The 22,707-nt window shown below is 28.8% G+C and overlaps 1 protein-coding gene across 3 annotated transcripts; it reads left to right on the top strand.

The window, feature by feature from the left end:
* The first annotated feature begins 902 nt into the window (after positions 1 to 902).
* On the top strand, positions 903 to 22,707 carry LOC145181761 (cytoskeleton-associated protein 5-like). Of its 3 annotated transcripts, none has more exons than XM_090071817.1 (42): positions 903 to 1,182; positions 1,543 to 1,736; positions 1,862 to 1,985; positions 2,154 to 2,233; positions 2,526 to 2,616; positions 2,908 to 2,988; positions 3,077 to 3,230; positions 3,475 to 3,563; positions 5,863 to 5,976; positions 6,084 to 6,278; positions 6,367 to 6,531; positions 6,888 to 7,016; positions 7,283 to 7,474; positions 7,738 to 7,776; positions 8,137 to 8,250; positions 8,541 to 8,651; positions 8,918 to 9,010; positions 9,250 to 9,363; positions 10,590 to 10,661; positions 10,783 to 10,874; positions 11,200 to 11,257; positions 12,170 to 12,450; positions 12,530 to 12,605; positions 12,850 to 13,062; positions 13,287 to 13,415; positions 14,718 to 14,912; positions 15,009 to 15,266; positions 15,490 to 15,609; positions 15,701 to 15,850; positions 15,953 to 16,156; positions 16,327 to 16,462; positions 16,760 to 16,950; positions 17,823 to 18,025; positions 18,220 to 18,568; positions 18,715 to 19,287; positions 19,396 to 19,491; positions 19,588 to 19,695; positions 19,799 to 19,952; positions 20,033 to 20,083; positions 20,202 to 20,269; positions 21,641 to 21,721; positions 22,239 to 22,707. In XM_090071817.1, exons 1-42 carry the CDS (start codon positions 1,126 to 1,128, stop codon positions 22,323 to 22,325), a joined length of 6,081 nt encoding a protein of 2,026 aa, XP_089927943.1. In that variant the 5' UTR covers positions 903 to 1,125; the 3' UTR covers positions 22,326 to 22,707. The 3 variants fall into 3 exon arrangements, with proteins under 3 accessions (XP_089927943.1, XP_089927944.1, XP_089927945.1); XM_090071818.1 differs by having other exon boundaries at positions 19,597 to 19,695; XM_090071819.1 differs by lacking the exons at positions 903 to 1,182; positions 1,543 to 1,736; positions 1,862 to 1,985; ... (10 more) ...; positions 7,738 to 7,776; positions 8,137 to 8,250 and having other exon boundaries at positions 8,928 to 9,010.

The raw sequence follows: 22,707 nt of genomic DNA on the forward strand, positions 1-22,707 counted from the left end.
GAGAAAAACTTTTAACTTAACTTTTAACTTTTAAAAACTTTTAAAGCATTAAGATTTAATATCAAAAATTTTTAGTCTTAAGTTTAAAAGTAATTTTATCACATTTTCGCTAATTGTTAGTGAAAAAGTTCTAACAAGATTTTCTTTTTAGAATCTTCTACAAAACACTTTTGAAATTGAAGATTTGCATCGTACCTGGGAATACAAATAAAAGCCTAAATATCCTCGGACGAAGGAAAAAGGAATTCAATAATAAAATTATTTACAAAGTTTCTGTCAGCTTAACCTGATATTGTTATTCTTCTAATCTTATGAAAAAGTTTGAACTTTAACCTCAACAATTTTTTTTTCAATATCAATGAACATAAGTAAAATATCATTTTCTAATTAATTAAAGTTTTGGTCGTGCTATCAAAACCGTTGCAATTATTTGCAATTATGTTAGTAATTACTTTTAAATATTTACTTATTAAAACTTAAAAAAAAAAATACAGACAGCAAAAAATTTAAAAAGTGTCTCTAACAAAACAGTTAGAAGTTGTTATATTTAACAGATTTAAAAACGAGACGTACTTTTTTTTCTTACAAACTAAAATTGATTCGTTTTTAATTTCACCCTTACTAAAAATAAAATATTCTTTGAGACAAGAAACAGCCTCGTAATTAATTTCAAACGCCCGATGGTAGAATTTTATTTCTACATAGACCTTTCTCAAGGGCGGCATACACAATCTGGTTTTATCCTCCGTGTTTTTTAGACTCTAATGTTTAATGCACTTTGTTCAGCAACTTCATATACCCATTTTTCAAAACATTAGCTGTATTTCCCATAATAACCAATACAAACATATTGTCATTAGGGAAAAAATTTGAAGTGTATTGACCAAGTCAAAACGCTCACCGTTCAGGCTGGCGCCTGAAGGTGGCTGCCTCCACAACATTTTAGTTGCGCCATTGATTTAAAATAATATTAACAAAATCGTGAAAAAATTGTTATTATTCGGTTCATTATCATCAAGGCGCTAAATTATTTTTCGGAATGATGAAACATGGTAGCAAGTTTGTATACAGTTTTTCCAAATCAAATATCTTTCCAGTCACTAAAGTCTGCATTTAATTGTTAAAATGGGTGACGATGATGACTGGCAAAAACTCTCTATCGAAGAAAAGGTTTCTCATAAGGTGAAAGATTTTACCAAATATCTATATGTACAATCTAGCAAGTTCTAAAAAATGATATGCCTGAAAAGTGACCATAATGTGTAAAGTAGGTTATAAAACCGATTTAGTTACAGCTAAAATTTGCTTAAAAGATCAATGGTTAACAAAGTTCATATTCCTAATTCACCTAAGCTAAGAAAGCAAGCTAAAGGATACAATTTAATTAGTAAAGAAAATAGGCAAAAATGTGAATTTTAAATCACAGCTTATTTTTATATTATATTAGTGTTGATTATCATTAGTTTGATGGTTTACTTATCAATTTTGTTTACACTACTAATAATAGCAGTACTTTAGCAGTTTACTCAATTTTATGTTCAGTTATGGAAAGCTCGTCTGGCTGGTTATGAAGAAGCTGCAAAAAGGTTTCGTTTAATTGATAGTGATAAAAGTCCAGAATATTTGAACTTCTTAGGAATTATAAAAAATTTTGTTGTTGACTCAAATGCAGCAGCTCAAGAAAAGGGATTGGAAGCTGCTCTTTCATATGTTGAAAATGCGGCTTGTGCAGCAAAGTATGTTACTAAATAATTATTTTAATTCAATAAACATGCTACTTGTTTATGCAAGCATATATTTACTTCAGTTAAGAAAAGGACTAATTTTTTATTATGGAAGTTGTATGTAAAAATATTTGCAGATGTTGCTCAGATGTTGTTACTGGTATAATTGCTAAGGTAATGACAGCACGACCAAAATCTAAACAATTGGGAGTTGATATTTTACTTATGTTCATTGAAATTGAAAAGCAAGATGTAGTGATGGTAAAAAATTAAAGTTGTTCTCCCATTTATTTGTGTTATCATTAAATAATGTTCTCAGAGAAGTTTTTTTTTAAAAAAAGTTTATTTTAGTTTTAAAATTATTGTCTGAATAACTTTTTACATAGCTGCTTTTCAATCTAAAATTCTAGTTATTGTTCTTTCATATAGGAGGAACTTGTAAATGGTTTTTCCCAAAAAAATCCTAAAGTGATTGCAGCTTGTATATCTACTGCTTCTCAGGCATTACGGTTAGAGTTTGGCATTAAATATTTTGCAATTTATAATTTGAAGCTTTATTTTTAAATGTAATTCTACTAAAACCTTAGTCTGTTTTAGATTGTTTGACTGAGAAAATTAAAACTTTATGACATACCAAATACATATAAATATATCATTACCAAATATATCTAAAAAAAAAAACAATTTTAATTTCATTTCCTAATTAATTAATAGTTTATTTTAAAATTTCTTTAAAACTAAAAAATAGATATACACCATACATACCGTGATCACCTACTTGTTTTACTTTTTCATTTGTAGAGAATTTGGAGGTAAGGTCATTATGATGAAAGGTCTTGTCAAACTTATCCCAACTTTGCTCAGTCATAGTGACCAAGGAGTTAGAAATGAGGTAATGGTTTGCTAAAATTATCATCACCATATTCATCATCATCGTCATCATCATCATCATCATCATCATCATCATCATCATCATCATCATCATCATCATCATCATCATCATCATCATCATCATCATCATCATCATTATCATCATCATCATCATCATCATCATCATCAAGCACTTCAAACTCTAATTGAGTTCAAACCCATTCAAATAAAAAACTTTTTGTACAGCATTTGTTTTGTATTGTTTTTGTGGATATCTACTGCATGAATGCACAGTTTTTTAAGTTTCTAATAGACTAAAGAACTGGCAATTGAGATCTATAAATGGATCAGAGATGCAATTAAGCCACAGTTGCAGAATATTAAGCCAGTGCAGGTAAATTACTTGAATCCTTTACTTCCCTTTTCTTTCCTAATAAGCAGCAGCTTAGAGGAAGAAAAAAAAAATTTTTGTTATGTCATAGCTCAAAGAGCTAGAAGATGAGTGGCAAAAACTAGATGCTGTTCCACCAGTTCCCACAAGATTTACTCGATCTGAACAAGCCAAGCGAGCTGCAGCACCCCCTCCTATTGCAGCTGGTGGAGAACAAGTTGGTGACAGAGTTGGAGCTCCACAAGGTAAAGTCAATATATATTTCCTGTCTGAAAAAACCTGTACCTGCCAAAGTTTGGAAACAGATATTGGCATATGTACTCCTGTTCTTCACTTGTGAAACAAAGAAAAGATGTAACATTTCTATTTGTTCTTTAAATCTTATTGTAATGTTATACTTTATCCTCTTAAAAATGGATCCACCAGCAGGCTGATCTAAATCTGTTTGCAATCTTTTTAGGTATATATACTTTTGATTTATAATTATAGCTGCAGCTGCTGTGTTTATTGACCCTTGGGAAATGTTTGATCCAGTTGATATCTTGAGTCAGCTTCCTAAAGATTTTTATGAACAAGTTGTAAGTGTTTAAATATCTTTCTTTTGTTTTGCTTCATTTTTACATATATATAATATTTAAAAGTACATATATTAGGGTGATACAGACTACAGGAATTTTTTTTTTTTTTTTAATTCATGAAGCGACAAAGTGTTTCAATAAATTTTTAAATTTCTTTTTAAAATTTCAGTTTAATTAAAGAATGTTTAGAGGTTACTAAAGTCATGTGAAGTTCTATACTTTGTTGTTGGAGATGATCAAAATATCTAGTCATGTATTACAGCTATATTCTCATTATTCAATGATAATTAAATAACAGTTTAAATAGAAATTTTATCCATATAGTTGCAAAGACTATGGATAAAGTTTCCTGCCTTCCAATTTGTTGAATAAGTGTTGCCTTATTCCTGTCCAAGTAGCGTTTCTTATACTCTTCACCCCATGCTATGCTATATCAATGACAACTCTTAGTAAATTGACTAAAGGCTGTGCAACTGCATAGTGTTTATCATCTTCCCAGCTAGTAGTATTATTGCTGAGAAATTTTGATGATTATAATTCCAATAGTAATTGAAATTATCACTTCTTTGAGATTAATATTCCATTAAACTCAAAGTATTGAATGGTATTTGAGAAGATGAGGTCTTTAAGTTCTTTTGATTGTATTAGTGTTTTACACCCTTTTTAGTAGCCTCTCAATTCTAATAGTTGTGAGAGCTGTTTTTATTCTTCATTTCATGTCCAATAACGCATTATCATTAAAGGAGGCTTATACCATAAGTTCTTCAGACAAATACCAAAGATATTCCTAAAACTTCCTTAAAGCAAGTGATGAAATTTTGGTATCAGGGTACCTGCAATGTGCAAATAATACAATCAGCTTCATATATTAATAATATGTAATTATTATCAAACAACCAAACATTGATTGTTTGTGATGCATATACAATATATTACAATTTCAATTTTAGTTTGTGTTTTTGACCATGTGTGTACTCATTCTGTGATTTACTGTACATGTTTGTTCATATTTTAACATGTGTTGATTAAGTAGTTCGAATTCCATAGCACAACTGTCACAATTCATAAGCCTAGGCACCTATGGTCAAGAGATTGTATTCTAGAGTTCTGCTATAATACCTACCTTTTGCAGTAACACCTGGTCATTTTCAAGTACTGACAAATACTAATTAATAAGTGAGTATGTACTAACTAACCTGTATATGTTTTTGATTAGCCAGAGACCAATCCAAGGAACTGAGGCTTACAGAACTGTAAAACATGTTCTTACATAGATACAGACAGTAAATATGCAGATATCATAGAGCCCATGTCCCTCCTTAGCTGTCAGTTTGAACTGTCCATGAAGTATCCTCAGTTTGAGAGCATAAATAGCTTTAACTTTTGCCCTAGTACAATAAAGACCAGCTGGCAATATGCTACTTTACCCTTATTGATATTGAGCAAATGAAATCATCTTATCAGTAATATTGGAAACTTTGCTAACAGTTCATGGTGTTTGTTTATTTGTCATCTCTTGCACATATGACGAATTGACCATTCCATTAATAAAATTTTTTAAATAGAAAAAACTTCTAGGTTAAAAGTGATGTAGCAACCTCTATAAATGTTCCAAAATTATTGATATTTTATTACTTGTTTTTTATTTATTGAAACATTGTTTGAGAGTACCCCATAAAAAATTCACAAGTTCATTTTTTTGCATCATGCAAACATATATTGTCAGTAAAGTACTTATAGTAATTAAAAGTTCCAATTAAGTTCTTCAAATTACCATATTGTGCTCTAAAAATATCATGGGTTCTGATTAGTTATCTTAAAATCAGCTCAACCCCAATCACAAAGCAGACAAAATATTAATAAATTTCATAAAGTAAGGCTATCTGTAGCCTATTTATGCGTGTTATGTAAATTATGTGAAATTCTATTTTGTGCTTTATTTTTGATGTTTTTTTTAAATGTTTTCTTTATCATATAACTTGCCTTAAAAATCAACTCTATGTGTTACTTTTAACACCATTGTTTCCACCCTTCAGATTTTTCCATAATCTTTATGTCTCTTGTAAAGGACAATTTTGAAAGTTTAAGTCCCTAGCTCAGTAGTTCCAGGGGTATTAACATTTTATAATTTTGGGAATTTTTCTGGGTCACTTTTTTACATTTAAACTGACCCACTGTTTACTTCAATCAGTAAAGTTTGAAAGACTTCAAAAGATTTTAAGTTTTTTTAAGTTAATTTGATATGAAAATATTACAAGCACTTGTTTATGATCATAAATGATAAGTTGATGAATTTCAGGAAAGCAAAAAGTGGCAGGAACGCAAAGAGACATTAGAAGCATTAGAGAAACTTACATCTACTCCAAAACTTGAAGCTGGTCAGTATGGAGAAATATGCGCTGTACTAAAAAAGGTAAAATATTAAATGTTTTATTAATATAAGGAAATATATAGAATATAATATAAGGAATAAAAAAAAAAAAAATCAGAAAGTCTTCATTGAAAGCTAAAATATTTTAGGTCATTACTAAAGACAGTAATGTTGTGGTTGTTGCTATTGCAGCTAATTGTGTCACTGGTCTTGCAAAAGGTTTGAGAAAAAAGTTTCAAACTTATTCTGGTCTTTTGATTCCTGCAATTCTTGGCAAGTTTAAAGAAAAAAAATTGAATGTTGTTATTGCGTTAAGAGATGCATTAGATGCAGTGTTTGCAACAGTAGGTCAATTTTTTTGATGCTATTCTTAATGTGTTTAAGACAGTTTCATTTTATGGTGGGTGTATTACTTGCTCTTTTTTCTTCTAGACAAATTTTACTAACATTATGGAAGATCTTCTAGCTGCATTAGACAATAAAAACCCACAAATTAAAGAAGAAACTTGTCGGTTTATAACAAGAACATGCTGCACTTCTTCTGTTGCAGCTTTTCCAAAAAGTGTTTTAAAGTTGGTAGCTCCTGCATTAGTTCTGGTATTTTGTTTATGAATTTTTTGTGGTCATTGTTTTCCTTAAGTTATAGAAATATCCAAATTTTATCTCATACTGGAAAAACCAACAACTAAAGTAATCCACATACTAAAATGCAAAAAATTTAATATATTTAAATGTCTGAAAAGATCAATATGAGTAAGTTAGAGCCTAAATATAGGTTATTTGGTTTATTACTTTTGCATAAAAGTAATAATTCAATATGTTTTTTATTTTGTAATGTATAAAATGCTTTGGTTTATAAACTGCTCTGAGATAATCAAAAAATTTGTTGTAAAAAAACATTTACTACAGGGACTATTGTTACTTAATACTACTTTTTTTAATGAAATTTTTAGAAATTGGATGATACAACAGGTTCTGTGCGTGATGCTGCAGCTGAAGCACTAGGAACAGCTATGAAATTAGTTGGAGAGCGATCAATGGCAGTTTATTTGGAGCCTATTGACAAATTAAAACAAGAAAAAGTAAGTTTTCAAATGCTATTCTTCAAAAATAATTGATTGATGACAAGTCGCTGTTTGTAATTTCTGGACAGATAAATTGTTAAAAAAATATTTTTATTGGGGCTGGCCATTCAAGAATAATGATGCTTGTATTTAAATTAGACCGGCATGTTCCAACATTTCTATATGTATGATATAATTTGCATTTAGATGTAATTATGCTACTTATTAGAAAAAGCTTTTATTACTATTTTTCGCTTTCTGAATTTTGTTTTCACCAATGTTAGGTGAAAGAGTTTTTTGATAAGACAGTGTTATCACCTAGTGCTGGAGGTGAAATTAATGCACCAGCCCCTGCTGTTACAGCACCAGCCCCTGCTGTTACAGCACCTGCATCTGCATCTTCTGCTAAACCTGGTCCCACCAAGCCTGTTTCAAAGAATCCACCTCAAAAAGAAGAAGAGAAGAAAGAAAAACCAGTAGGTTATTATCATTTTTTTTTTTCACTTATTAAAAGTTTCTCTGTTTAATATTAGATAGGATTGTCCCTGCTACATTTTGTATTAAAAGAAAGTTTCAAATCTTTGTATTGAACCTCATACTTTCTGTTTTACACCAGATTGGTATTTTTTTAGCATGTTTTGTAAAAAAACCGTTGAAAGAAACATCTTCTTCATGAGAAGATCTTCATAATGCTTCTCAATTTGCTGCATATTTATAGATTTTGAACAATTTTTTATAGGTAACCAAAGCTCCACCTAATAAAGTTGTAAAACCTAAGGTTAGTTAAGCAAATTTTTATTTGTATAGAATTTTTTTCAATAATTTTTTTCTCTGCGTATTTTTTTGCTCTTAAATTGACAAATATTCTATTTCAATTGTTCTATTTAAATAAGATAAAAAAATATTTCAATAAAAAAGTAATACAATAATAGAGAGTATTAACGAGAGTACTCTAATAATAGAGAGAACTTTATTGAACTTTCTGAAACTTTATATTTGAACTTTTTTTTAAATGTATGTTTTTTTTTTTTTTTGTAAATTTATGTGTTTTTACATTAAATTTTTATCAAATAATTTACTTGACTACTAATAGTATTTCTTGTTTTCCTTTTTGTTATTATGGTTTACTATTAAACAGTCAGGTGGTGCAACAAAAAAAACAGGAGGTGCAAAAGGTGATCAAAAAAAAGGCAAAAAGAAAGGAAATAACTTTGAGGAAGATCTTAATGAACCAATAGAACCTGAATTGCCAGTATGTTTTCAGAGCAAATTTTTTAAGTGCTAGTTTTTTTTGTTTTTTTATTTTTAAATTTATTTTTTAACTGATTCTAATAAATATGACAATAATGATAAATATGGTTATTATTATTATTATTATTATTATTATTATTATTATTATTATTATTATTATTATTATTATTATTATTATTATTATTATTATTATTATTATTATTATTATTATTATTATTATCATTATCATTATCATTTATCATTTATCATTATCATTATCATTATCATTATTATTATTATTATTATTATTAGGAAGGTGTTGTTGAGTCACAAGCTGAAGAACTTTTTGGTGTAGAATGCATTAAACAAATGGCAAGTAATAATTGGAAAGAACGTCTTGCAGCTGTTGAGGAAATGACCAAGGTTGTAATTTTTAAAAATGATTTTCTTTTTGTGAAAAGAAAATTTTACATTTGAAAATCTATTCAGACTCAAAGAACTAATGTTTCTTTGAATAAACATAGATAACTGTGCAATGTTCATAAAAAATTGTTTTTGTGTGTTATTCTTTAATAACACACAAATTGAACAAACTGATTCAGAGGCAGTGAGCCTCTTACATATTTATCCCTTGTCTAGTAATGTCTTAACAAATTTGACAAAATAAAAAAAATTTATTATTTTTTTAGAAAATTGAAGGAATGGCAGATAAATCATTTCCAAGCCAAGTTGTTGTTCGAACGCTTGCTAAAAATCCTGGGTGGAAAGATAGTAATTTTCAGGTTAAATTTTAAACTTTTAATTTCTTAAGAAAAAGTAATATAGATTAGTTAACTGCAATACTTTATTTATCTTTAAAAATGCTAAAATAATACTAAATATTATTTTAAAAGTTAAGTACATAAGGCATGTTAGTTATTACATTATATTGATTGAATCAAACTAGCCATTGTTTTAAAATACTTAATTATCACTTTGGTCTTCGTTAATGTAGATTTAATATTATGTGTAAAATACTTAGGTAATGAATGTGAAATTCAAACTGTTGGCAATAGTAGCCAAAAAAACAGACTTTACTCGTAGAAGTGCTTGGTATGCAGTTGCTGGTCTTATTTCAAAAATTGGAGATGCAAAGGTGATGCATTTTATTTTTGACACTTAATATAGAGTTTAATATAATATAGAGTTTATATATATAATATAGAGTTTATATTTGTTTTTATCTCATATGCATGTTTTTTTTTAATAATTTTTTTGAAAAAGTTTGAGGTATGCTTATGTGAAAAGTGTAAAAGGCTTACTACATGCTTATGATTTGCTTATATCAAAGAGAAAAAAAGGCTCACAATATGTTTATGATATGCTTATTTTAAAACTGTTTGAAAATGTGTACAGTCTTAAAGGTGAAAGGGTATAGTCCAAAAAAAAACATGTTTAGTCCAGCTAATTGATTATATATTACCCTTCATTATTTACTATTTCTTCCCCACATTCCAGCAGTTTCAGTGGAAAAAGGAACTATTTTTTATCTTTGGTAACAATTAGAGATAAAAATTACTAATAATATTGGGCAACCAAGTGAAGTCCAGCAAGCAGAGATGCAGCAACTGCAATCCTCTGGTTTTTGTTGTTTTGGCAAAAAAGTTGTTGAGGGATTCAAGCACCAAGATTCTGGACTTTTTTTTTGCATAGAATCAAGATGATTGAGCACTGTCTATGGAGAACAATTGAGTTGTTTAGCCAGTTCTTAAGTTGTAATGGCTTCCAATCTCTCCTCATCAAATTTCACTGGGCACTCAGACCAAGGAGAATTGCTTAGCTTAAATTAATTATTTTTGAATTGATTGATCCGTTTATGGGGTGTTTTTCCAGTTATGAAGCCTTCTCCATAAATAGAACAGATGCTTCTGGCAGCTTGAGCAGCATTGGATTTAGCTGGACTGCAATTATACTTCAAAAAGAAGTTGCTGAAGATGCTGTTTTTGTTGGCTTGGAGTTCCATAAATCTGGACCTATAAAAGAAATTTTTAATAAGTAGAAAATCAGGGCTCCAAAATTTATGAAATAACAAAAGAAATGTTAAAAAATGTTGCAGTACTCTAATTGTTAGCCAGTTGTTTTAAAATTATTTTATATAAATAAAAGAATGGCATACATTTATTGGACAACCCAATATGTAAAAACTTTTGAACTGCACAAAGTATTAAGTTTATAATTATAAGCATGTTATAAGTATGTAAGTATTATAAGTATGTAATAACACTTATAATCTTTAAATCTGCTATAAAGTTTGTTGCCAAGAGTAAATTTTTCACTTACTAATTCAATAGTTAACATATCAAACTTTTCTTGTTTTTAAAGTTGAAAACTCAAGTTAATGAAACATTAAAGACTTTTGCTGAGAATATATCACTCAACTACATCAGTTTAAAGGTAAAATTTTCTAGAAATAGCAAACAAGTTTTTAAAGTTTGTTTATGTATTCATTAAAAATGTCCTAAGCTATGGCTTCTTTTTTCTAGAGTTGATCTATTTTTAAGCAATATAAATTTAGATTGCTGCAGCAGCAGAAGAAGCTAAAAATCCCAAACTGCAATCAGAGGCTTTAGTTTGGATGAATGAGGCTGTAAGAGAATTTGGTTTTAGGTAATATTTCTTTGTGCATATTTTCAGAAGATGCCAAAACTAGTTTGGCTCCTGCTTACAAAGAAAAGTGCATTGAAATTGAATTTTTTGTGTTGTTTTCAAAGAACAATTGTTTTTTCTCAAGTTTTCCTTTCATTTAAATAATATTTATTCACTTTCATTTAAATAAATTTTATTCACTTGCTGTTTTACTTATTGCAACAAAATCCCCCTAAATAGGTTTCTGACCTATTTATTATTTGAGTCATACAGAAAATTAATCACTGTCTGTAAGACAGTTATATGGTAAATGATTATTTTTACAAATTTTAGATTATTTATTTAGAATTGATTTAAAACCTCATATTGCATTCATCAAAACATCTTTGGCTAATACAAATCCAGTATGTATTCTATTTAACTTTTTTTTTTCTAAGACTATTTCTTACTTTACCTTAATATCAGTTAATAATAATTAGTATTTTCAATTTTTATGCTGCCTTAATTTTTTAAGAAAAAAAAAGCATCACAAAGAAAAAATTTTCTTTTGTTAAATAAGTTTTGAGAATTGTTTTTAGCTTACTTTGTGTTGTTGATTTCAAAAATAACTACAGTTATTAGATTAATTTGTGTTGATGATTTCAAAAAAAACTACAGTTTTTAGCTTACTTTGTGTTGATGATTTCAAAAATAACTACAGTTATTAGCTTACTTTGTGTTGATGATTTCAAAAATAACTACAGTTTTTAGCTTACTTAGTGTTGATGATTTCAAAAATAACTATAGTTTTTAAATATACATTATGTTTAGCATATGTCATTTATAACCTCTGTTTTATGTGTAGTGTAAATAAATTAAAGGATTTTCAAATCATAATTCTCAAAACCATAAAATGTAGAATTGAGATTTCCACATTCATGAAATGATCATTTAGAGATTTTTTTAGATTTTTAAGAAACAATCATTTTGCAGTTATAACATTTACATTCTCAAATTAAAGTAACATCTGCATTGAGTGCAAAAATTTCATACCATTGCAATTGTAGTTTTGTGAAATTCTGTCCAATATAGATCCACCTATATAATTAAGTATCACTTGATAGGATAGGCAATAATGGTGTCTTACTTAAACCCAGTTACTTAAATAAAAAACAAAATATGTCAGCAGGAAAAAAGTTAAATTTTGTTTAAAACATAATGAAATAGCCATATTCTTTCCACATATTTTGTATTAAAAATGCAGAGAAATAACCTTTCTCAGCATTTCCAATGCCAAATGTGTTGATAGTGATATATGTTAATCTCTTTTTCTTTAGGCAGTTCGGAAAGCTGCCATTGAATTTCTGGCAACTTTACACATTTATGTTGGCCCCAACATACGAGTTTTTTTTGAAGAAGAGAAAGCAGCTCTTTTACAGCAAATTGATGAAGAGTTTTCAAAGGTTAAAGATGTAAAGCCTACAATTCCTATTCGGAAATTTGTTGACGATGAGGAAGAGGATGAGCAGGTAGGGGGAGATAACCAGCAAGAGGCAGAAGATGATTCTGGGGGCACAGTTGTAAATCTAGAGGACATGGTTGAACGAGTCAATATAAGGTTAGCTATTGTAATAGTTGCTATTTAAATCCACAATTATATATATGAGCAAGTTTGTTTTCAATTTTATTTTCTCTAGTGCTAAAATAACTGAAGAAGTGTTGGCAAAAATTGCAGACAAAAATTGGAAAATACGAAAAGAAGGGCTAGAAGAGGTAGAGCTCTTTTTATGGGTTACAATTCTTTAAGTATTTTTTAAAATAAATGTATGAAAGTCAACTTACCCTTTTATTAAATATATTTTCAACAATACAGTATAGCTTTATGTTTTAAATTTTTATGCATCAATTAGTTTTATGTAGTCACATAAAAAAAAAAGGAAAAGAAAAAGGAAAGAAACTTAATTTTTTTAGTTTTTTTTCTTTTTCTTTTTTTAACTTGTTAAATTTTGTATTTTAGGTTCAAGGATTTATCAATGAAGCAAAATTTATTACCCCTGACATTAATGAACTTCCGACTTCAATTAAGGCTCGACTTGCTGATAATAACAAAGTCCTTGTGCAACTGACTATCAGTATCTGCAAACAACTTGCTGAATCAGGAGGTAGTGGAATGATCAGACACAAGGCTACAATACTTCCAGCACTTATTGGAACATTCACAGATGCTAAGGTATAACTGCAATGTAAGGTATAACTTCATGTCCTAACAAAATTGAAGTGCTTCAAGAAGTTAATAATGCTTTATTCTGCAGCTACCCAAACTTTATTTCAAGAAAACATAAAGTGTTTATCAAAATTAAAAAAAAAAAAAAAATTTTAAAAAAAGTAAAATTTCTTTAAAAGATTTTTAAAAAATCTCTTTCTGATAATCAACTGTGTTTTAATTATTTTTAGCCAGCTCTGCGTAACCTGGCAGAAGAAGCTCTTGATGCATGGCACAGTAAAATTGGATTTGTACCATTTTTAGATGGTGAAATACTCTCTACATCGCTGCAAGTCCAAAATCCAAATTTAAGGGCTACAGTAAGTATGTTTTTCTTGAATTTGATAAATTATTAAATTAGCCTGGTAGAGCTAATTAATAGAGAATTTGGTTAGAGCTAAATAAGTTTTCAGTTCTATCTAAGATTATGATAAATATTGTAATATGAAATATGTTTTATATTACAATATTTATCATAATCTTAGATTTAATTCAAAGGTAGAGTAGTACCTAATAGCTTATTGAATGTTTTTTTCTTCTAATCTTAACATTCTTAACAAAAAAAAGTTATGCCATGCAATATCTGGGGCCAAATTTTATTAATCATTTTAAGGTCTTGGTCTGTTCGACCGAGAGTTGCAAGTATATTAAGTTCGTTAGAAGTATCTTCGAAAGCATCAGCCAATTATGATTATCCATTCCAAATAGGTAATATTTGGAGACCATTGTTATGTTAAGTTGAGGCTTTTCAAACAATTCAAACTTTTCAAACTGCTATCTGCTACGCAATTGAACACAATATATTCAAAATACCTGTTGGCAAGCAAAATCAATTTTCCACCAATCCTAAGTTTTTCTTTGTTGTAAATAGTGTTCTGTTGATTAAATAGATTTTTAGTCTAATATTTCATTACTCTGGTAATGGTACCATACGAGGATGATGAAGTAATAATGGATTAAAATTTCCATTTCGCTGAAGTATTACTCTTTTTTCATTAAATAAAAGCTCAACTGGTGAGCAAGCTCACCAGTTTAACTTTGCTCAGTTAGCTTAAATATGTTTTAGTAGGTGAGTTTTTTTTTTTATATTTCCTAAATATGTTTTAATAGGTGAGCATTGTTTTAATATTTCCCAGTTAACTATGGCTTGTTTTGTAAATTTTTAAAAGGTTTAAAAAAGGCTTAGTTCATTCTATTGCAATTGCATAAAATACATTCTATGCTTCTCCCAACACATTGAGTCGATCAAGTTGCTCTTTTTAAAAATTAAAGTCTAATTTAGTCCTAAATTAATTTGAAAGTAATTCTAGGAAAAATGATTGTCTTTTCACAGTTCATAAGTAGCTATATTTTTAAATTACTTTTTTATTTGTCCCCAGTTTAATATTTTAACTGCACAGAGATTAGGTTTGTAAGCACCATGATTCAAACCTAACAAATGATACAGAGTAATGAATTAACATTATGGTACAATTTATTAATTTTAGCTAGTTACTTAATATTTCTTAGTTTTTTTTTAACTTTTAACAAAAAAAATTTAACAAAAAAAAGGTTTTAAAATAATCATTGAAAACATGCTGCAGTTAGTTTTAAATGAAAATTTTCTTGCATCTTTTATACAGCTTCTTAATTGGCTAGAAAAGAAACTACCTAATGAAAAAAAGTTGCCTCCAGAATTAAAGGAAAGCATACTTCCATTGTATGTATGTCTTGAGGACAGAAATCCAGATGTTAGAAAAGCTGCTCAAGCTGTTGTTCCACTTTTCATGGCTCATGTTGGATTTGACTCCATGAGTAAAGCTACTGCTAAGCTTGATGTATGACATCTTTTTTTTAATCAGCTTTCATATTTGATTTGCAAATATACAAAGTTGTTTTTGTTTTTTTTAATTTTTGGATAATTTTTTTTTAAGGCTGCATCAAAAGTTACAGTTCAAGCAATTATTGATAAGGCACGTGAGGTTTGTGTTCCAATAGCTGCTCCTGGTAAAAAAATTCAGGATTCTGGAAATAAACAAGCATTAAGTGCAACACAGCCAACTAAGTCATCCACTGCTCCTGCTAAAGTTTCCTCCGAGAAATCAGACATGGATGTAGCTTCTTTAAAATCATCTAAGGAAGTTCAAAAGAAACCAAAAGAAGAGAAGCCTGTAAAACCAGAGCCCAAAAAGGTGTTTTTTTATTGTGTTACAAGTTTTGAAATTCATGCAGTTTTTTTTTTTTTTCAAGTGCAAAATAGAAATAATTGAAAATAGCTGCATGAATTTCAAAGCTTAGAAAAAACATTTGAAATTAAAAATTTAAACCAAGTTTACCTTTTTTAAATTTGGGGTCAGAAAAATCATCTATGAGATTTAAACAGCAAATGTTATAAAAATCTTATTTTTTTTTAAGAGTATACCTCCAAAGAGCAGTGGTGGTGGGCGTAAAAAAGATTTTGTGGAAGATGATGGACCACCAATTATACTAAAAGTTGGCAAAGCTCAGAGAATAAAAGATGAGAAGGCGCTCAAAGTGAATTTTTTGTGCTTTTACTAAATAGATACTATTTAATTAATAATGCTTTTTGTTGTTTTTTATAAAAGTGCTTTCATTTTTATTGTAGGTATTAAAGTGGAACTTCACTGTGCCACGCGATGAGTTTCTTGATCAGTTAAAAGAGCAAATGATGCCTTGCTTTAGTCCATCCATGCATGCCAAATTTTTTCATAAGGATTTTAAGTTTCATATTGAAGCCCTTTCTATTTTAATAAGTGTAAGTCTAAAAAAATCTAAACTAAGTCTAAAATAAATTGGTTTTGATTTTCTTTTACTTCTTGTGCTTTAGTTTAAAAGTTTAAAATAATGCATCTTTTAGTGTGTTACTGAATATTCAGAAGCAGTGATAGAATCTTTGGATCTAATACTTAAATGGGTTTCTTTGCGATTTTTTGACACCAACACCACAGTTTTGTTAAAGGCTTTGGAATTTTTGACTGTTCTGTTTAATTTCCTTGAAAGCAGCAAACAAAAGTTAAACAGCTTTGAAGCATCTGCATTTATTCCATATTTAGTTGGAAAAGTTAGTTAACTATGGCTTCTCTAAAGTTTTACTTTAATACTTTAATTAGTATTTGTTTAACATTCTTTTATGTAAGTTAAATCTTACTTAGGTGCAAGCTATTAAGAGTAACTTATATATAAGTCATTATGAATAACTTTATGCTATTGAAATCTTCAAAATTTTTTTAGATTGGTGACCCTAAAGACAACATTCGCAAATCTGTTCATGATCTTTGTAAGTTGGTGACAAATATTTACCCAGCAAGTCAGATGTTTGTTTACCTTATGCAAGGTCTTGAGTCAAAAAACTCTAAGTCAAGAATGGGTCAGACTTTTTTTATGCCTCAAAAATCTGTTGTTTATTGATTTAATTTTGTTGTTGTTATACTGTGCATGCAAAAAATGTTGCTATAATTGAATCAGTTTTGTTAAAAAGCTGTAATTCTGTTATGATTTTGTTTAAATTTTGATAAACATTTTAGAAAGTTTATCATTACTGACTTGCATTCTTTTAACAAAAAATTCTTAAATTATTTTTCTCTCATAATGTAAGCATCGATGTTAAAAAGACTGATTCTACCTTAACTTTGTATATCATTTTAAATAATGGTTTTGTTTTTAGAATGCTGTGAAGAGCTAGGTTTTCTAATAAGTAAATTTGGAATAGATGTATGTCAACCAAGTCCTAAAGTGCTCAAAGACATTGCCGTTCAGATTGCTGATAGAGACAATGGAGTTCGGTCAGCTGCACTCAATTGTATTGTAGAAGCATATAACATTGTAGGAGAACAAGTTTATAAACTCATAGGAAAGGTAAATAAAACAGTAAATGGTAGATTCTAACAAGATGTCCAGGGAATTTCACTTTGGATTTTTAGATATACTTGTCTGTTTATTGTACACATTTTATACTTCTAGATTAACTATGAAGCATTAAAACAAGGACAATCAGTTGAAATAAGTGTTTATAAATAACCCCCTGCAAGTTAAAGATAAGGATTGTTATGTTGCTACCCAAAAACCAAGAATATCAAAATATTTAATTTTTATTTAATCATACTTTGGAAAAACGTCTGAAAAATCAAGATTTGGCTTTAATCTGCATAGTAAAAGAATAATAAAAAGTATTCAAAAATTTGTTTTTGGCTTTTTTTCAAATCTAACATCCTCTGTTTTTTCCTGCACCTTTTAAATGATTTAAAAAAAGTCATCCAATAATCACAAGTGCATACACTTTTAATATTCCATCACAATGCCTCAAAATGAGGTTTTGAGATAGAAATAGTTTAGAGATCTGCAAATCTATTAATCTTTTTTATCTATTAAATAAAAATTATGGCTAATTTATCAAATTTTTTAACTTTCTGGAATTGTATGTTTTACAGTAAAATGAACAGCATAAAACTTAAATTCTATGATTAAGAAAAATTTAAGAAAAGGTTTTTAATCATTCAATTTAAGTTTCATTCTGTTCTAATAAAAGTGCAATATACATCCTTCATATGAAACTCACATTTTCTGAATAAGAAAACCTGTATTTTTTTGCAATTTTCAGAAATATAATCATCATTTTTTGTATATAGTATTTGTTGATTAAAATACATTTGTAACAATCTGTGTTTGTAATTTATTTTAAAATTTTTGAATCTTTCTGCTGCTAATTCATTCAAATTTTTTAAAATTAGCTAGCAGATAAAGAAATGGGATATTTAGAGGAACGGATCAAGAGAACAGGTAATAAAAAAGAGGCACCTCCAAAGCAGTTATCTAATGTGAAGCCTAGGCAACCAGTAAAGTCTGTTGAAGATTCTTCAGATTCTACTGAAGCAATAGTGCAAGTAAAACAAGAATTAAATTTAGTAAAAGCTGCTGTTACTGCCAAAGCCATGTAAGCTATTTTTTGTGTTTTTTAAAAGCCTTCTTTTTTGCTAGCAAATGATTTGTTTTTTTTACTCAATACAATTCAGATCTGGAAGCTAATATAAAAAGCATTTAGAAAGAATTTTGGTTTTAAATATTCTATTAGTAAGAAAGAAGACCAGTTTGTTAATTAAAAAGTTTTATATTTATTTATTTAAAAAGTATTCCTCCTTCTCCGCAAATTAAACGTGAGTTTGAGCTTGATCTGCATTCAATTGAGGGCGATGAAGGGGTTATTACAGCTTTTATACCACAGTTAAAGAAAGTTAATTTAGATGATATAACACAAGCTGCAAGCATACCTGACAATCTTTTAAAAGCCTACAGCAGTTCTTCAAAAATCTCATCAACTAACACTTCTTCTGCCAAAGATGTGGGAGAGTTGCTTGATCTCACTATTGCTAAAATTTCATCTTCTGATGTTCAAGCTGCAATGGAGTCATTAGTACAATTAGAAGATGTGTTTAGAAAGAAGAAAACTGATAATGAAATAGTTAAAAGAGTTGATCAGGTAATTTCTCTGGCTTTCAGATTTTTGTATTAAAGTCAGATTTTGTATTAAAATTTCATTCCATAAAATAGTTAAATTGGATCATTTAGAATGATATTATGAATTGATTTTTCATTTATAATTTTTTTTTGGGGTTTTAAATTTAGTATCTAGTTACTTCTTTGGTGCAGATGAAAATGTTATTTTCTCGACATGTTCAAAATCCCAAAGATAATAGTGAAGAACATGAGAGACTTCTAAAATTACTCCTCAGTGGAATGTTATCACTTTTTGATGCACAATGTTATGCTGGTGTTGTATCATACAATGTTCTTAAAGATGTCATCCTATATTTTATAACTGTACTTAATGATAAACTGTTAATGAATTTTCAAGAACCAGATCTTTCTATACAATGTGTAAATAGACTGTTGCTGCGAGTAATCACAAATTCTAATAAAACGTCTTGTCTGTGTAGCTGTGTAAAGCTTTTACAAGATATGTCCGAAAATGAAAATACTTCTACCTCACTTATAAAATTAGTAATGAAATGTATATGGAAACTCACTCATCTTCTGCCTGATTTTGTAAATGAAGTTCGCCTGCCAACAGTTTTGCAAAGTATACACACTTTTTACACAGTTTTACCACCTTCGCTATGGCGTGCTCGCACAGATCGTGTTCCTCAACAGACAGTAAAAGCTTTGCTACAAACCCTATGCAAGCTTCGTGGACCTGAGGTAATGCCTTTAATAAAATTTTAACAAATAATCTATTTAAATTGATTTCATTCCACCTTTTTTTTTTACAAAGTTAGAAATTGCTCATTTTTTCCCCTTTTTTCCCAGCTTTATGACAGCATAAATACACTTGAAAATAAAAATGCCAGTGAAGTGCCATTATATATAATGAAGCATTGTTCTAAAGGAACGCTTGAAAACTCTGTAAGTGTAAGCATTTCAATAAAAACCTTAAATTATTGTTTGCTATGCTGTAGTATTTTTACTTGTTGCAGTTTAATCTAATATTATTTTTATTAGTTATCACAGGAAACCAGCAATCCACCTCCAATACGATTCACTCAGCCTTCAAATGAAGTTCTTGTTGAAATATTCAAAAAGATTGGCTCAAAGGAAAACTCAAGAGCTGTAAAAATTATTTTTTTAATGATTTTAGTGTTGCTATTATTGCTCTATTTTTTATTTTTATTATTTTAAAGAACTATTTAACAAGTATTCAATTTTACATTAGGGTATTCTGGAACTTCATTATTTTAAGCAGCAGTATCCAGACTATGATGTTAATCCGTACATAAAAAATACTTCACCATTTTTTCAAAATTTTATTGATCGTTCGCTCAAAACTATTGCAACCGAAGAAAAGCTGAAGCTCAACAACAACAGAGGTAGTTTTTTATTGCACGATTTATTTTTTTAATTTTTTTATTGATGTTTTTTTAATAAGACATTTTAAATGTATTTTCAGAGAATTCATCTCAGTCAATATTTAGCTCTTCCCACACAAGTTCAGGTTCAGGTACATATTTTGTATGATATTGGATACTGCTATTTGGTATCAATATTTTTTACATATTAATTCTTCAAGATGATTATTTTAAAATTTTTTCTTGGTATTTCTGTATTACCTTCTTTAGATTCTGAGAAATATATGGATAGATTACGGATTTTGAAAGAAAAATTTCAAAAGTCCAGTCAAAGTCAGGTATTAAAAAAGCTTTTTGTTAATCCAGTTGACTTTATTTTGTTTAACATTACCTAGTATACATAAGCTGGACTTTTGGAGACCTGAGATGCTCAAGATTCTGATCACTTCTTTAGGTAAACCCGTGTGAATCAAGTTTATTTAATGATGTTAAACCAATGTGCAATCATATGTTTAGTGTTTCTTTAAAGGCAAGCTTATTTTTATAGCATTTTGGATAATGCACCTAAAAAATCCTTTTTCAACAGAAAAGAAACCATGATCTGATAGGAGCCTCTTCTGGCACTTAAGTCAACATGTAAACTGTAAACACTGGCCTACCAAATGTTTTTAAAGTCAATTTTAAAAAATTAATTTTGATAACGTCTGTTCCTGTATGGCTAGGAATATGTTCAACAAGATGAAATGCAACAAATCTTCCTTCTTCAATTCTCAATAAGTTTTTTTGAGGGAGATTCTCATTCTTTGGAACAAAGTTGGGTTCTACGGAACAGAACTGTTTGGAGAGTTATATGTTAAGAAAAAGGTTGATGATCTATTGAAACATTTAAAATGGTGAAAAATTTTATTAGTAAATAGGGCAGAAAAAATAATGATTTAAAATAAACTCAAGTACAGAAGTTTGCCTGTATTTATATGTTAATGATGTACTTCAGGGCTGGTTGCCTTTATTATAAGTTATGAGTAAGGTAAAAAAAGTCAATTGTCTCTCAGATTTTCAAAATTTATTGTAATTAATTGAGTTAGATTCAGTTTATTGACATATGAGTTAAATGTTTCCAAAGGAACTTTTCAGATTTCTTGGATAAAATTCAGGGGCTAAAGCTTGTTCTATTTGACTAAAGAATTATGGTTCAATCTTGAAAGTGGAATGGCAAAAACTACAGACTAAACTTTGATGGAGAGAACAGTGAGCTTGCCACTAGTGTTGGGCTCCTCATCAACCTGGAAGAAATTGTAACTCAAGTGTCATATCTTTTATTATTAGCTCTTGGATTTAACAGAGAAGTATCAAAGGGTAGATGAGCGGAGAGTTGATTGCTCAAGATGAAAGATTTCAAAGAATTTATCAAAAATCTTCAAGTAACAAATGTTATGGCGATTTCTCAGATTTTATCAATCAATCCAACAGTAAGAACCACCTGCAAGAGATACAGATTGTCTCGACTAATAGATTTGAGTACTGTGCTCATAATTTTAAACAAAGTGATATTCCTTGAAATCTCACTTTGTGTAAACGTATGGACATTGTACTTTTTTATAATATAAAAAATTTTATGTTTTACAAAAAAATCTTTTTTTGGGGGAATATTTTTTCTCTCAATGGAGCAACTTTTTTTATTTTTTGTTATCCTTTCTTGAATTTAATAGCCTTCTACTAACTCTACGTCAGATGAGCCCTTAATCGAAACACAAGTTGAAACTATAAAAGCTGAAAAAGATCATCTGAAGGTAAGTTTTGAAGTTATTTGAAGGTTTGTTTTTTTTGTTCGTGGTGTTTTTTGTATATTTATGTTTCACTTACTTATTTTTCATAAGACTAATTTTAGTTGTCTTGAATTCGAATCAGCAGCATGATTTATTTTGCAAGCTTCAGATTTTTTTATGTTTTATATTTCTGTAAAGTTTATCATTAATAATATCTAAAGAAATATCAAAAATGAAGATTAATTGTAAATGTATAGTATGATCATCATCAAGATAAATACGAGTTTAAAGACAAAGCTCTAACTTAAAATTCTTGTGGGATTTTTTTTCACTTTTTGTCACTTATCACTCACAACTCCAAGGTTTTTTGAAACTTAGTCTGATGTTTTTATCGATTTTTGTTTGATTGTCCAAGTTAATCGAAACATGAGCTGCATAAAAAAATGTTCAAAAGAATTTTGTCAAATGTTGAAATAAGGAGGCTACACTTAAAATGGTTGAATGGAATAACCTTTGTTTTTTTTTGTTTTATTTTGTTTAGGTCGATGTTAAGGTGGAAGAAAAGAAAAATTTCGACCTCGATGACATTAAGAAACGCCTTGCACTTATCAAAGGCACTAATCGCTAGCAGCTGTTTAGGTTAAGAATTGCTTTAAAAAGAGAATTTTAGTTTAAAATTATTCGTTTGAGATTTTTGATAAATAATCAACTCGTCTATCTAAAGAACCTTAATAACATGAAAAGTCGCTTGGTGATTTTTTTCTTCTTGTGCCCAGAAAGTTCATTCAAAGTTTAGCTAAGTCATTTCATATACAGCGTTATCAATTTTACTAGGGGCATTGCTTTCTTATATGCGTTTTTACTTGGCGGCTTTATTAACTGCATTTTTGTATAAACTTAGTTAGATGTAGGTGATGTATTTTTTCTGTGTTTATCACATAATTCAAAAGATATTGATCACATCTATTGTATTTAAAGTATTGCTTTTAGTAGAATAATTTATTCAAAAA

Source organism: Hydra viridissima, unplaced genomic scaffold (genome assembly GCF_058129835.1).
Source record: "Hydra viridissima isolate aposymbiotic clone 2 unplaced genomic scaffold, HvirCarnegie_v1 scaffold_14, whole genome shotgun sequence".
NCBI classification, from domain to species: Eukaryota; Metazoa; Cnidaria; class Hydrozoa; order Anthoathecata; family Hydridae; genus Hydra; species Hydra viridissima.